The following is a 14,070-nucleotide window of genomic DNA, read 5'->3' as shown; positions in this document are numbered from 1 at the left end:
TGCACTTTCTAACTCTATTCTTGATGTATATTAAATGCTGAAGGACAATTATTAGCTGTTAATTCATTGACATACCTACTAGCTCTTGACTGATCTAAGAGAAGTTTGTGACATTTTGATAGCACATAAGACTGAATACAATTGGCAAATTTGTCACTGTCTGCTGGGCCAATGACTCGCTCCAAGATGGTATTGCACTGCTCAGACAAGTACTCTGTAGTGGCATCCACCATAAGTGGTACTATGTTATCACACAGTTGCTTCCCCAGGGCGGTTTGCATTGAGTGTTCTTCGTTTGGACTCCACCTTGTAAGTAGAACAAAACAATAACTGCATGAGTGATTTCAGATGAGAAAATTAAGAAACAGCAGGTGCAATAAATGTGGTGAAATCTTATTTTGTCAACCTAAGAATTGAGGTATAGTTATTATAGTTCCTCCTTATAATATCATCCCTGAATCACACTAAATAAGGATAAAGGAAGTGATTGCCAACTAAAGAAGGTCTGGATTGTTAAACAAATTGACCTTGTCAGCACCCTAAGAACTGTATAGAAAACAGGATGGAGAATATGCAACCTGAAATTATGGTTGTAAGGGTTAACTGTCCTTAGCAGTTTAAAAATACATGTAACAAGTTTTATTAAATTATTACAAATTGAAACATTAATTTTAATACTGCCACATTGTCCAATATCTGTATGTGAATGCACAGTAAGTGATTCTTCCATCCAAATCAATTTAGGGGAGAGTTACTGTACATACAAACAAATTTTACAAACAGAGTTCAAATAGAAAGACTTACGAAAGCAAATCAGCAGCTAGCTGAACCAATGAGCGAAGAGTGTGTTTAAGAGCTGGTGCAATATCCAAGGTATTACCACTACAGACAGCCAACACATGGGCTGACACCAGAGAATCCAGAAAGCTTTCTGTGCCAACTTCAATCAGACATGATGATGTCTTCCATGATGATGCAGAGGGAAAATTTGTGAGCACAATGTTGTTCCATTTCTCCAAATGTTTTTTCACAGGTGAGGGAAGACCTTCAAATAAAGAAAATTAAGAAAATTGAAAAAAAGGCATTTTATCTGCACTGCAATGCCAGCTCTGAGTAAAGTATTAGGATAATTATTCTGAGTTACCAAGACCCACTCTGAGTTTAACAATTGGTTCATGCTTTAGCGTGCACTAATGAGTTATGGAGCACACGGGAAGTTTGGAGAGCACGAAAGAAGCGTAAGAGTTGCCCAAGGCAATAGCCGAGGGCAACTCTAGCTTCTTGAGTACTCTCCAAACTTCCCACATGCTCCATAACTCAATAGTGCACAGCTGAAAGCATGAACCAATTGTTTTAGAACATAGCAGGTGGAATTGGTGAAAGGTGAAAAAACATTACTGGTGAAAAAACATTACTGTTAATTAATTACTTATTCTTATGTCTTAATAATCTATTGTTAGGCGCATTGAGATAAGAAATGCGCCCTATAAGCATCTATTTATTATTATTATTAATTGTGCATCAAATCCGACAAGAAATACGGGCAACAATATCAATTGAAGCGAATCATGACGGCGTTGATGCCGAGTCTCTTTTTCCATTGTTTTTCTTTTTTTCTGCCTCATTTAAGAACTCTAGCCTAAGGAAAAAGGTAAAAAAATTGTCTTCGTTTTGGGACTAGTAGGCTGAGTCTCTGTTTATATCCATCATTGTCGTGAAATAATTATATTATTTTTCCCCATGCTAACAATGGCCACTCGCGCGAAAAAAACATTTCTAGCGAAGCGATTTGCTGACGCTATCAGCGTGCACTATCAGGATTTTGAGCATGCTTGCATATACTGAATTTAATTGTGTGGCTCTGCTAGCTATGTTCTAAAATGTATTAGGATACTTTGATACAATCTGAGTAATCAAGATCCATTGAACTTGAATACCTGCCAAGAATGTCACTGGAAGACATGAGTGCTTAGGTAGTCGCATACACCCAATCTTTAGGACACTGGAATAGGCCTGCAATGCCTCCATTCCCTCACTGTCATCATTTTTCTGATTTGTGGCACCAAACAGCAAACAAAGTCTAACAAACAAGAAACAGGTTAAAAATAAAACTGATAGCATATGCATTTTCTCCAACATCAGACCTTTTGTATTGTGTAGTGCTGTCTGGGAGAAGGCTTTATTCAAAAGACTGCATTTTGGAAACTAATGTTCACTCATTACTTATTTTACTCTTTACATGTACACACTTAATTAAACATTCTGAACAGGGTTAAATTTCCAAGAATAAGAACATCTGCAGCTTTGCTTCACTATATAGTTACAGTCTAAAACTCCTTACCCAGCAAATTTCTGATACAATGAAATCAAGTCAATGAGCACAGGCAGTAACTCATTGGCATTTTCCACGACAAGCGTTAAATCAGGATCTTCATCACAGTTTCCAAAGAGAGAATTAAGAGCCACATGAGTTTTTCCAATGACAGCATCAAGAGTGCATAGGTTCAGTAGTCCTGGTAGCTTAGAAGGCGTGTCTACTTGGACAAGTTCAGTGTGAAGTTTCAACATCTACACAGTCAAATAACAAACAAATCACCATTGTAAGATAATTGCATCAGGAAATACGAAGCCCAGGATTATTGTAAAAGGGAAGAGGGCACTGAGATCGACATAATGTTACATGGATAACATCAAACCTTGAGTTTCCCATTGTGACTTACAGTAGAACCCTGCTAACTCAATTTCCCAAGGGAAAGAAAAAAATGGTTAGAGCTAGTGAAAGTTTGTATTAGCTGATAGTAAATGACTGAAAATTGGGTCAAGGGAAATCCCATCTTGTTTGAGTTACTTGGGGGTTCGAGTTAACTGAGTTCAAGTTAGCAGGGTTCCAGTGTATAAAATTATCGAAAATTTTTAACTATGTAATCATTTTATTTTTGCAATCCCACATATTATCCATGTTTATGCACATTTAGTAACCCACAATAAGTTTATGAAAATTAATGTCATGATCACTACCTCTAACAAGAACTGTTTTGCCATCATAACACTGTGGTTGAGATCACCACTCAAACTTGTAACGTTATCAATCAATTTCTTAGCGTCTTCATCGGACACTCCTTGATCAACAAGACTATTCTGTAGAGTGAAACAAGATTATTACCATAACTGAACTAAAATTTTACAACCGCCTGTGCTTGATATCCCTGATCCTAGCAGTGCCAAGGACATTCGTCCAAAGGACAAATGAATCAAATGTATGGCCTACCTTGCCGATAGGTATACAATCATACAATTCAGTTCAGTTGGTAGAGTGTGTGTTAATGTAATCAGAAGGTCTGGGATTTAAATTTTCATAGGGAACTCAGCTGTTTTCTCCATCCCATATCATGAAAACCATCTGATATCCTTTTTGATTTGACTGTCAAGCTTAAAATTTGTACATACAGGAACCCCTCAATCTTCGATTAATGAAAAAGAAAGCAAAGCACATCATAAACACTGCTTCATTGATATTTGACTTCATTGATATTTTATTTTTGATACACAAAGTCAAAACCACTTTCACTCATCTTCACATCCATTCTCATTTACAGCAGCTACATGTAGGAGGGGGGTCAAAGTTGCCACATCCTGAGGGGTCCAACAGGTCAATAATAGAGTTGTATACCTAGTAGTTTGCAAAATTAATGTACACCTCACTGACATACTGTACCTTAAGTGTTTCACAGAAGGTAGCATCTGGACTTGAAGTGCCAAGTTTTGACACAAACTTCAGACCACACAAAAGTTTAGCTAGGTCAGGGTCCTGTGGAAAAGGAAAAATGAGTTAAATAGTTGCTGCTTCTAGTTTCTATAAGGCTGCTCATTACAGGCCTCACTTGGTTTAATACTGAATAAGCATTGTAAGGAAAAGTTAATGTAGCACGGAAAGTCATAAAAATCTTGAACAAAAGCTCATCTTTCAAACCTGCAGTCTAACTCCCACAGGGATCAACGAATGCTTTTCATTCCACTAATTTATTCTTGTTTTTCTCGTTGCCATGTTCCCATCAATAACGTAGCTCCACTTTCTGCCTTTAAAAGCACACACAACCCACAATTCCTCTATTCGCTCCAATGAAGAACTAACGCTCCAAACATCAGCTTTTGTAATCATTACGGTGGCCAATTTATCATTTCAACTTTGTTGATATATCCAAATTATAAGGAAAAGTTACACATTGATTTCTTCTGAGAGTTACAAGGTTGAGTGGATGTACAGATGTACATGTACATGCACATGACTGTACTTACTGTTACTTGAAGATGCTGTCTCTCAAGATCTTGAAAAAGGTTCTGAAAAAAATCAGCTGATGGTGGTAGACTGTCTAGTATGCGCCATGCAAGGTTAAAGCTGTGCTTCACAACTGCACCATCAATTGGCCCTGAATGATGACCATCCCCCACATTGCTCTTTAGTTCTGGCTGAGATCCCACCATCAGGAAATTGATCATTGCTGAATAAAAATCCTTGTACTTTTGACCCTCTCCAGACAAACTTAGAAGTGTAGAGCTGGCCTGAAATTTTCAAACCAACCAAAATAATGCAATCATATTAGTCATAGAAAATATACTCAAAAAATTAATACCATCACAATGGCAGCAATCCAGGTTTAGGGTTATGTCTTCCACACTTTCTGCCCTTATTGGCAGAGCTTATTCCAATTTTATTGCTACAAGGCAACTAGTTTTGCCACCCCTTCTGGATGAGATGTTGGTTACCCCATGTATGCTCAATAAAATCTAATCAAGTATTGTGACAGTTGGCCAAAACCCATTTACTCTGCAGGGTGGACAGGGGAGAGTTGAGTGTCACACCCAAGAACACTACATGATGACTCATTCAAGGTGCAATTGCCAGTCTGTTCATTCTGAGATCAACCTGTGCCACTGCTAAATAGGGGAATAACAAATGGTCAGAAATTTACCTCTTTGTCCATATCATCCCCTGCAAGTACAGATCTTATCTCATAAAATCTGGGTGTTAAACTGTGAGACTTGGGTAACTTGTGCTCATCAGCCAGTAGATGGACTTTCAAAGAGTCTTCTTCAGAATTATTAGCAGCATAATACAAAGGTTCAAAGGGATCTGAACAGCCTTGGTCCTCCATAAACCTTGAGCTGGCTGAAGCAGAGCTTTGAAACAGGTTATGCTGCACCTAATGTGAAAAATAGTGCAATGCAAATGACTACATGTACAGGTAATACTTATTTATACACTGTAACGTTGGTTACTATTATGTTACTGTACCACATGGCTACTTGGACTGTACTTCTCTTGGGTGTCAAAAAATCAAAAAATGTTATGGTAGATATCAAAGACAATTATTGCAGCTATAATGGCTTTTCTTTGCACAAAATTATATTTGAATCTTAAACAACTGAAAAATGACACAAACCAAGGCCCTGGGACTTACCACTGTTGTCGTACCAATATTCAGTTTTAATAAAATCACAGTCAATACACATAACCTTCACTAAATATTGTAAGAGAACATTGTAACAAGGTATTGAGACCAAACTGTTACTGGCATATTGTTGTCTCTTTGTGCCAGGAATCTTCTATTACTGTTCTCTTGAATGTCAGCTTTTTTTCATTTACATGTCTTGAAAATTGAGGTTAATCCGCTACATGTAACTAGACATACTTCATAAATTAATTGCTAAAACAAATCATGATGCAGTGTACAGGCAATACATTTCAACTTTAACCCTTAAACTCCCAGAAGTGATTAACATGAAACTTCTCCCTATCATGTCTACACATTACCCATCAAACAGGTAATGAGAAGTTGTTATCCTGATCTTACACCAAATTCTCATAACTACTTAAAAAGGAAATCATGTGTAGCAGCCAGAGGGGAGAATTAACAATCAGATCTTGGGAGTTAAAGGGTCAAATAAATAAATGTGACCGGGCACAGGATTTCGTACACTAACGCTTTTCCGTTAAACGGGTAAAAATAAACGGTTTGTAAACAGATAGTAAACGGGTAGTAAGGGCGTTTAAACGGTTTGCATGTCCGTTTAAACGAATAGTCCAAAGCGTTAAACGGTAGAGCAAAGTCCAAAAACGGATTCCGTGAACCGTTAAACGGCCGAGAAAAAAAATAAACGGATGGCTTAAAACGTTAAACGGTTGAACAGCATCTATTAATAGATTGCTCAAAACGTTAAACGGATGGACAAAAACGTTGAACGGATAAGGAGGGCTAAAGAACAGCGGGAAGCCATGCACATATCGATCAGAAACCGTTGTGAACAATTATACGAATTGTTCATGCGGAACACTGACGTTTCATGCGAATAATATTCGACTGATAACGATAGAAAACTAAGTAAAATTAAATTACTAGCCTGCCATTAAGCTATCCACTGGCGAGTGAAGCGAGCCGAGAGCGAGTCTCGCCCTGGAGAGCTCGCAATGCGTTTGAAGCAATCTGTCAATCATACCATGTGGACTGAACATTCTCGACAGAAAGAAAATAGAATTGAGAAGCAAACTCATTTTTTTTTTCATGTTCCTACATTGTTTCTACGTATTGACTGAAATGAAAACGCACTCTCAAGTGAAAAACGTTAAGAAATGCCGCTGATTTTGTAGATTTCACCGTCGGTTAATCGAAACAATTTTGCATATGCATGTAACAAAACTCAACTTTCTTTCGCTCGTGTTTCATCTAGCATTCGATTTCGTAAAGTAATGTGTAATTACAGCTTTTATAAAGCAATTTCTGTTTCCTTTTAATCGATGGAAATAAAAGATGAGAAACTCGATAGCCACGGATTTTGTAAATTTTGCCGTACACGTCAATCGAAATAAATTTGCATAATCATGAAAACAAATCTCGCTCTCCTTGTCTTAATTAACGAACATCTGTTTTCGTAAGCTAATCACATCCCTCTTCCAACAAAGAAAACCAAAACTTTAAATAAAATTGAAGGTCTCTACAACCATTTTACATCAATAACTTGAAAACGAGAAGCCTACAGTAATCTCAATGAATCCTCAACAATCATAATAGTAGAAACAAATATTGAAACAATCGCGAAAATCCTTCGTTAAAAACTCTCTTTAAGTCTACCTGTCGCCTGCTTGCTTTATAATATGCTTACTTAAACGACACTTAGCATTTATTTTGCCTTTGATGAATTTCCACGCCTTGTCTCTCTCCGCAGAGGACTCGACTGGAAATCTAGAAAAAACTAACACTTTTAATGAGTTTAGTTTCGTAGTGTCTAGGGGAAGTTTCTGGTGTGTTCCGTCTGTGTTGCTGGTGCTCATCTCATCTTTAGTAAAGAAGTATGGCAGAAGCTTAAGCGCGCATTTGTGCCGTTCCGATCCGCTCTGCAGAATGTTCTTCACGACTGGTAGCTTTCTTGGGGTCACGCAGCTACCAATGAGCTCATCGCCAACTTGAGCTTCTGTTAACTCGTGGAAGCTTTGGGTTGCAGGGGTTGAAGAAGTTGAAGCTGTAGGCGGAGTCGGAACCGTTGGTGTTTCTGGAGATAGCGCGAAGATGTCCATATCTTCGTTTAGACTGGCCAAGGCAACAGAATCTATAGTTTGAAGATCATCCTGCTGAAGGATACTGCTGGCTGATAATGGCTGCTCAGTTTCTGGTTGTTGTATCTATTAAAAAGTTAAAAATCATATGTCATTTTGTAGCAAGGGAATTAAATAAATAAATAAAGGCCATTTTGGTTTGATTAAGTCGAGTAAGTAGAAAATAAATTGAAACCGCTAGCTTTTGATGGCCTTATTTTATTATACCCTGTGTTTTATAATTCTTAAACCGGTTTAATTAGAGTTTAGAGGCACTCAAACAGTTTAGTCTTCTGCAACAAAGTTTGTCAAACCAGTAGTTCCATTACCGAGAACTCCGTCTTTAAAGCCGTAAACGAAAAAGACATTAAAACTTACCATAACGTTTTGCTCTAAAGAATCCAATCTTTGCTCAATTCTACCCAATCGGACTGTGATTTTTCTCTCCACTACAGACAGGGCGTCCTCGAATTTCTCCATCATCTATTTGAGTAAAACAAACAAATGAACAGTTAATTAAAAAAAGTGAACAATCAAACATCAGGCAAAACCAAAGAAAGTGTCTGTAAAATGAGGTTTCCGTATTAAGACGATTATTTATAAATTACTCAGTCAAAAAGTAATTAGACGTCATCCAAAGGTAAGGCTTGCTTTAGAAACTCATTGTTGACACTGGGTGTCCGTAACGTAGTTAAGCGTGTTGAATTCAGAGAAAAAAAACTGAAAAGGACTTTCCAAGCGACATTTTCTCAACAAGTAACGCATTGTTATGCTTACCTTACAGATACTCTCTTGTACCAGCAGCTTTATGGAAGCAACATCTTCTGCAGTCGCACCAGCACTGAAACTCTTGGCCTCCTTTTCCTCATTTCGTGCTTTCTTTGCTTTAGTTTCCTCACACCACTGAGCCTCTCTTTTCTTCTGTTCTGCCAAAAACTCTTGGTATGGGTCAACGGGAGTTGCGGAAAGTTTCTTCCGCCCAGCCTTCACCTAAAAGATCAATACAACATTTATCAAAACGAAAGTCTGTTATGGTAGTATAACATCTGAAAACTTAAATGTGATAATACAATGTTGAAACACGCTCGTTCATTTTGTCTCGCGCAAGAAAACGTGATCTTAGACTTCCTGATGTTCGGGTTATTAACAAAAGTCACGTTCAAAAATAGTTATAACCTATATAAAACGATCGCTGTAGATGGTAAATGCCCACTGACATAAAACTACAATAGAATCATAAAAGTAGCTCGTGCATTACATAATTAATTTCAATTATTTACGCTTCACAAGAAGGTAAAAATACCACTTTGAATTTTGAAGTGGCCGGCGTTATCGACATTTTTATGAAACGCGTTACTAAAGAGCACCATGTAGTAATCAGAATTACCTTGGTTGACTTGTTGGGCCGCTGTACCTCATTCTTTTGGGACGGTTGTTGGGCAATTTCCTTGGAGTCTGAATCCGGCTGTTGGTTGCAGTCCAGACTTGGTAACGGCGGTAAGTTTATTTCGCACCACTCCAAGTCTTTCTGATTCAAGACTTCTTCGTCGTCTACAAGAACAAATCGTAAGTACGACAATTAGTTACAACTCAGACTTGTCGCTTAAGCGAGTATTCGCAATAAAACTGACTTACACAAATGTATTCCTGTGAATTCTGCCATGTAATTGAGATGTGAAAGGCATTACTTATCACTTAAGGCTAAGAGTTCAGCGGGTACCTTTCTTCCTTGCCAGTTAACGGTCACCGCCATTCCCTTCTTTTAAATCTATACTATTTCCAATGATGAGGCGTGTAGGCGCGATTCCCGTCTTCTTCTCGTCTCGGAAAAAAAACAGAGCCTTGCGGGGTCATCTGCTGCTTTCTTTGCACAATTGTCTTACAGTTAAAGCCATTTCGGGTCAAACAATGTCGTTAGAAATGATTGAGAAACAGTGAAGAGTAAAATGCCTTTATATACCAAGAATGCTTAATGAGGAGGATCGAAAATCTCGCTTTTTTATTGGAGTAAAAAAGAAAAATAAAAAAACCAGTATATGGTAATATTTATCACTATTGCTCAAATAGTGCTTTACTGCGAAGGATCGTGCTCATATACGTCTCATAACCGCAGTTCACACATATGTTTCATATGTTTGTTGTTGTTTGATTTATCATCTACGGGTTTATGTCGAATTAATTTGATGGCCTGCTCCCAGTTGGCTTGTTAGCTCAATTGGTAGAGCGCTGCACTAGTATCGCAGAGGTCAGTGGTTCGAATCCCGTACAGGCCTGAAATTTTTTTCAGGTCTGATTTTCACTATTGCTCAAATAGTGCTTTACTGCGAAGGATCGTGCTCATATACGTCTCATAACCGCAGTTCACACATATGTTTCATATGTTTGTTGTTGTATAATATTATTTGTGGCACGTTCCTTCAGAGGTGTTTTAGATCAACTATGGACAACTTTGAAGCTGTTTTTACCATTGACTCCATACGTACAATGCGTCTAGAATTAGTCGAGTTATCGGTAGAAAATAGACAGCAGATGCTGTGTATTCTACTAGATGTTCTAGCAGATTCAACTATTCACTACGATGCCCAAATAGTTTTGCAGCAGTACTTCAAGGAGTACCATGATGTCAAAAAGACCATCGATTCAACACTGACGAATCTGGACGCGCTGGAACATGAACTGGACTAGAGCAAGTTGTGAAATCAGGTCCGAATAGATTCCATAAAACGGCTCTTGTTAGAGCCAACAAATGAAAAAAGTCATGACCGAGATTCTGGTCATAACCAATGATACTTGAATAAAGGCTGATAGTTTCGAAAGAAACTGTTTGGGGCTGCGTCGGTGGGAGTAACGAAATAATTTGGATATATCAACAAAGTTGAAATGGTAAATTGGCCACCGTAATGATTACAAAAGCTAACGTTTCGAGCGTTAGCCCTTCGTCGGAGCGAATGATACTTGGTTTCTCAGCCCGACGGAATTAGAAATTGTTCGCCAGTCAATTAAGCAATTCGATAAACGTGATTTTAGAAGTTGCTTCAGAAGCCGCGGGTTTTGCCCATAACGAGTTTCGCACACAAAGCGTTTCGCCCAGACCTAGACCAAGACCATAATTGAAAGATAATTTGGTTATATGAACTAAGTTGAAGTTCTAAATTGGCCACCGTAACGAGTAAAAAAGCCGACGTTTCGAGCGTTGGCCCTTTGTCAGAGCGAGTGGAGAGTTTTTTTAGAAACTTTTAAACCTTTAACTTTTCAACCTTCATCAGAGCGAATGGAGAGTTTCTTTAGAAACTTTCAGCCTTTATTCATAATTGAAAGAACTGGGTAAACAGAATAAGAATCTCTAATCCGACTACAATAATTTCTGATAAGAAAGGTCGAGAGTCGTAAGAAATACATACCGTCTTTTCTTGAATAGAAGCCGCGGCTTCTATTTTTTTTTCAAAAGGAAAATAATGCGGCTTCTATTTTTTTTTTTTTCAAAAGGAAAATAATGCGGCTTCTATTCAAGGGCAGCTTCGATATTTTGAAAGCCATAGTTTTCATGTGTGAAGTGGTCAATTGTGTCTTTTGTGACGTCTATCGGAAATAGGCCTACTTCTGGGCGAACCCATTTTCTATGTTCCACGCGCACTATTGTTTTCAAATTCTATTGACAGGTGAAAGGGTGAGATATTTCTGGAAGACGGTAGTTTCTTTTTAGTTAGAACTTTCACACCGCACACCTAGCCAAGTCAGAAAAATTAACGCTTTCAACAGCGTTCAATTTGCTTCAACACAAAACAATCGCGACCTTCTCGAGATAGTAAGTGCTGCAGATAAAACCAAAATCAGTCATACTTTTTTGATAAAGATTTGTAAACGGCTCTTTTGTACTTCGTGCTTGAATTACCCTCCAGTCCCTGCCTGATTCTTTGTAAAAGAAACAACGTGTTCGCTTCAACATTTTTATGGTGTCAGGAAAAGTCACGTTTTTCAAGGCATTACTCAACGTTCGTTCTGGGCATACGCATGCTTGGGTCAACGTTTTTCGAGTTACAGTGGAGGCCTACTTCTGGGTGAAACCATTTTCTATGTTCCACGCGCAATTGTTTTCAAATTCTATTGACAAGTGAAAGGGTGAGATATTTTTGCAAGACGGTAATTTCTTTTTAGTTAGAACTTTCATACCGCACGCTTTGCCGAGCGAGGAAAATTAACGCTTTTTTTCAATTTGCTTCAACACAAAATAACGCGACCTCGAGAGAGTAAGTGCTGACGATAAAAAACGGCACTTGTATTTCATGTTCGAATCTACAGGGATTATTTAAATTTTTTACAAGTTTATGCTAAAGTTACATACAGATTTCAATTCGTGTCGTAAAAGGAGTCATACACAAGGTCAATGAAGCTTCGCATGCGCACATAATATCTTCACGGGGCTGGTGCTACAATATCCTCCGTCCCCGGTTTACAAAATTGTCTTATCTCTCGATAAAGGTAGTTCTTTCGTTCCTCAGTAAGCCCCTCAGGATTGACCACATGAGGAAGGGTCGTTGGAGGTGGTAGAGTCACATTGTTCTTTAGTAACATGAAAGACTGTTCAGGGCTTGTTACAAACTCCTTGTAGCAGACCTTTCCAGGGGTTTCCTTTGAAAAATGAAAGTGGTTGTAGCTCTTTATATTCGGCAACTTTCTGAAGTATTGTCCAAGAAACGAAGCCCAGTCGTAGACAGGGACAAGAATTCTCCCGTCATGTGTCCCAACGAGTCGAGATTTGTTCAATCCAGAAGTACTGGAAGTGTCTACAAGTCTCGCAAATTCGTAAAGAGAAGACACATACGTGACTTTGTATGCTTTCTTGATCAGGCCAAAACAGCAATCCGGAGCAAATTTTGTATGTCCTGCTATCAGAAATGAGTAAGTAATTGAATGATGAAGTTTCATCAAAGTCCTCCACGCTAAGTACCAGAGGAAGGTGTTGTTTTTGTTCTGTCCTGCGCAATTATCCGCATTAAGATGGACATCGGTTTCCTGGAGTCCATGATGTTCAAAATAAAAATGCACATAACTGACAGTCGCGTTTGCTCCCTTTCCTGCAGAGGCGGCCTCGTCAATAAGAAAGTTCACTTGTCTTGGTAGTCCCTCACACATAACTCCGAATATTCCACACTTTCGCGGGGTCTTAAAGTAAATCGGCCCAGGTTGCATAGGGTTGCTAGGTATGTGAACTTGTTGCGCGTAATCGAATGAATAGTGAATTTTTGCAGTCAAAAAACACGCACCGCGGCTTTTGCTGTTTTGCAGTGCTTCAGTTCCAATCATTTCGACTGCCTTCTCCGACTCAGCGCAGGAGTGTTTATAGAACTCTCGCTCAGTCTGTGCACGGTTTAGGTGCTCTTGATGTATTCTCAAGCGTTCCGACTTTTCCCTTTCTGACAAGTTGCTGGCTCTTTGAAGCTGGCTAGTATTCTCTTGACACGTTAAACAGAGGTCTGTCATTGGGTTGGAGATGACCACATTAGGATAAAACTCCTCCCACAGTTGCAAAAACTTTCGGCGGCTTATTGCTGTCATGTCCGAGGTTTGGCACATCGCATTGTAAACTCGCCAAACGCCGATCTTTGATTCTGACGATGATAACACTTTGATATCATCGCTTTTGAAGCCGGGTATCCTTCCTGGTAGGCAGATTGCATTTTCCTCAACATAGTTCAATAAAAATGCATGCACCTCTTCAATCGTTCCCTGAGATAGCGTGTTTGCAGGCAGTCTATTTCTGTTGCCGTGGGTTCTCAAAGAAAGACCATGATTCTAGTAGTGTTCTTTCAGCCGTCGTAAACGGGAATAACTCAAGCCGTAGCAATGCAGAAACATATCCTTGCAAATGGGTTGCGACTGGTAGTAAAAGCTGCTTCGAGGTTTCCTTTTGCTGCCAATGGTTTCGGTGTTGGTTAAAGCTTGTATGTTAGCAAGAATGACTAAATCTAGTTCGTCACTTGAAAGTTCGAGGCAGTTATTTAAATTAAACAAAACCACTTCTTCTGAAAACTGTCCGGAACATGGACCGCCCTTTGGACCAAGAGTACAACCACAACTTTCTCGTAACAGTTTCTTTGCTCTCTCAATCGGCCGTTCATTTTCAGTTTGATTTTCTCTTAGCTCGCTGTTATCCATAGCGGAATTCCCTATAGCGTCACAAGCACGTGAATGATTTCGGTTTGAAGAACGGGGGGCTTATAACGCCATGCTGTTGTCATAGTAATAGCAAAGCAATCAATCAGGCCCACAATTAAAATCAGGCATAGAATTTGGCTTAACAAAAGTACTATCTTACTCATATCATTCTGACTCGTTTTTAATTCCCTTTCATTCATGTTTTACAATACGGTATTCACACAGGTGCGGAAAGAAAAACTAATCATCACACACGAGCAGTGTGCTTGTATTGCTCAACCCATAGCAACTGGTACGTGTCTGGACTCGGGTAGCTTGGTAATGAC

The 14,070-nt window shown here is 38.9% G+C and overlaps 3 protein-coding genes across 5 annotated transcripts in view; all 3 read right to left on the bottom strand.

Moving 5' to 3' along the window:
- The window catches only part of LOC111339627 (E3 ubiquitin-protein ligase UBR4), a 76,940-nt gene that overhangs the window by 51,079 nt on the left and 11,791 nt on the right, over positions 1-14,070 (bottom strand). For all 3 annotated transcript variants that reach the window (XM_088756222.1, XM_088756223.1, XM_088756224.1), the window contains exons 15-22: positions 4,971-5,201; positions 4,297-4,560; positions 3,716-3,808; positions 3,019-3,138; positions 2,342-2,568; positions 1,938-2,080; positions 805-1,045; positions 76-306 (exon numbers count right to left, since the gene is read on the bottom strand). In XM_088756222.1, the coding sequence (XP_088612348.1) occupies positions 76-306; positions 805-1,045; positions 1,938-2,080; positions 2,342-2,568; positions 3,019-3,138; positions 3,716-3,808; positions 4,297-4,560; positions 4,971-5,201 (1,550 nt within the window). The remainder of the gene's footprint in view (positions 1-75; positions 307-804; positions 1,046-1,937; positions 2,081-2,341; positions 2,569-3,018; positions 3,139-3,715; positions 3,809-4,296; positions 4,561-4,970; positions 5,202-14,070) is intronic.
- On the bottom strand, positions 6,948-9,287 carry LOC148733106 (uncharacterized). Its single transcript, XM_088756226.1, has 5 exons — positions 9,224-9,287; positions 8,976-9,139; positions 8,366-8,578; positions 7,967-8,071; positions 6,948-7,675 (listed from the first exon to the last, which is right to left on the bottom strand). Exons 1-5 carry the CDS (start codon positions 9,249-9,251, stop codon positions 7,124-7,126), a joined length of 1,062 nt encoding a protein of 353 aa, XP_088612352.1. The 5' UTR covers positions 9,252-9,287; the 3' UTR covers positions 6,948-7,123.
- On the bottom strand, positions 11,844-13,230 carry LOC148733105 (uncharacterized). The gene has a single exon (XM_088756225.1). The coding sequence runs from the start codon at positions 13,160-13,162 to the stop codon at positions 12,002-12,004; it is 1,161 nt and encodes a 386-aa protein (XP_088612351.1). The 5' UTR covers positions 13,163-13,230; the 3' UTR covers positions 11,844-12,001.

Source organism: Stylophora pistillata, chromosome 4 (genome assembly GCF_964205215.1).
Source record: "Stylophora pistillata chromosome 4, jaStyPist1.2, whole genome shotgun sequence".
NCBI classification, from domain to species: Eukaryota; Metazoa; Cnidaria; class Anthozoa; order Scleractinia; family Pocilloporidae; genus Stylophora; species Stylophora pistillata.
This window is presented reverse-complemented; position numbering and strand designations above follow the sequence as displayed.

Bases quoted from the DNA above. Each gene is read 5' to 3' on its own strand.
- LOC148733106 (XM_088756226.1), bottom strand. From the start codon at position 9,251: ATGGCAGAATTCACAGGAATACATTTGT. The intron at 9,140-9,223 runs GTAAGTCAGTTT...TTGTTCTTGTAG, and splicing joins ATTCACAGGAATACATTTGT to ACGACGAAGAAGTCTTGAAT. The intron at 8,072-8,365 runs GTAAGCATAACA...TTACTCAAATAG, and splicing joins TACAAGAGAGTATCTGTAAG to ATGATGGAGAAATTCGAGGA.
- LOC148733105 (XM_088756225.1), bottom strand. From the start codon at position 13,162: ATGTGCCAAACCTCGGACATGACAGCAATAAGCCGCCGAAAGTTTTTG.